At 58.0% G+C, this 1,279-nt stretch overlaps 1 protein-coding gene across 1 annotated transcript in view; it reads left to right on the top strand.

Moving 5' to 3' along the window:
- Window positions 1–354: 354 nt before the first annotated feature.
- LOC104525921 (cleavage and polyadenylation specificity factor subunit 7-like) overlaps window positions 355–1,279 on the top strand; it is a gene marked incomplete at both ends in the record, with an annotated part of 1,402 nt that continues 477 nt past the window's right edge. The window contains 2 exons of the mRNA XM_010169201.1: window positions 355–573; window positions 1,167–1,269. Of these exons, the coding sequence (XP_010167503.1) occupies window positions 355–573; window positions 1,167–1,269 (322 nt within the window). The remainder of the gene's footprint in view (window positions 574–1,166; window positions 1,270–1,279) is intronic.

The raw sequence follows: 1,279 nt of genomic DNA, 5'->3' as shown, positions 1-1,279 counted from the left end.
TTGGCAGGGGGGTTGGACTGGATGATCTCCTGAGGTCCCTTCCAACCCCACCAGTCTGGGATTCTGGGATTCTCTGACTGGTTTGCAAACTGTGATGGAAGGTTCTTCACCTCCAGCACCATTTATCTGCAGCCACCAGCACCACGAGATGACTTTTAAACATCCCCTGTGCTCATTCTAGTTTGTCTGCTGGATGGTCATTGCTGGGGCGTGTTGGGAGGACCCCAGTACAAGGGGGTGATGCTCCAGAGCCCCATTTAGACTCTTTACAGCCCACAAAGTCCCTTTCCAAGCTGTGGTTTCACCCTCAGGGTCTCCCCTGGGTGAAGGTGCTGACGGTTTCTCCCCTGGCAGGATCCTGAGTTCAGTAATGCTGACCAGATGGATCTGTACGACGACGTGTTAGCCGCCAGCTCGCAGCCCAGCGAGTCCCGCACCAGCACCTCGGAGGCACCCCCAGAAATCCGACAGGAACCATCTCCCAAACCCAACAGCAAACCCCCCGCCATCCTCTACACCTACAGCGGGCTGCGCAACAAGAGAGCCGCCGTCTACGTGGGCAGCTTCTCCTGGGTGAGTGGGATCCCTGCCTGGCTCTGCTTCCCTCCAGATCACCTGCCTGGGTAGTTTGGGGTCTCCTGTGGTGTGTAGGTAGATGGGGATCCACCAGAGAACCCCCATCCAAGGGGTTGCAGGGCTCTTTGGGGTGCTGTTCCTCCTCAATCCGTGTTCACACAGTGTTCCAGGCTGGGTCATGAGCTGGGCTTGAGCTTGTGATCCTCAAGGAAAAGGGATTTGTAGCCTTGAGGGGTTTCAGATCCAGTCTGGGGAGGAGTGAGCAGTGGCTGTAGTGCTTCCCTTGTGCTGGCTGCTGTCCCCACCTGGCTCTGCCTCCTTGGGGGTGACTCCCCTTCTCCTGTTGATGGATCTAGGGACAGTCCTGGGAAGGGTCTGTCTTAATCCAGGGAAGAGAGACCTCAGGGAGCCGTGCCCAGAGCCTGTTCCAGACTGGAGGCTGATGTTCAGCTCTGTGAGGGGGCTCTGAGGGTGTCTGTGCTCAAGTGCCCTACCCCAGCCCCCTGAGCTCTGAGCCTGGGTTAACTGGGGGGGCAACGGTGTCCCTGCAAAGGGCTTTGTGAGGTGACACCGGCCTCTTCCTCCTCCAGTGGACGACTGACCAGCAGCTGATCCAAACCATCCGCTCGGTCGGTGTCTACGACGTCGTGGAACTGAAGTTTGCAGAGAACCGAGCCAATGGCCAGTCAAAAGGGGGAGAACC

The sequence above is a fragment of the Antrostomus carolinensis genome, unplaced genomic scaffold, assembly GCF_000700745.2.
Source record: "Antrostomus carolinensis isolate BGI_N321 unplaced genomic scaffold, ASM70074v2 scaffold40575, whole genome shotgun sequence".
Lineage (NCBI taxonomy): Eukaryota > Metazoa > Chordata > Aves > Caprimulgiformes > Caprimulgidae > Antrostomus > Antrostomus carolinensis.
The sequence above is the reverse complement of the archived record's forward strand: the minus strand, read 5'-3'. Positions and strand labels throughout refer to the sequence as shown.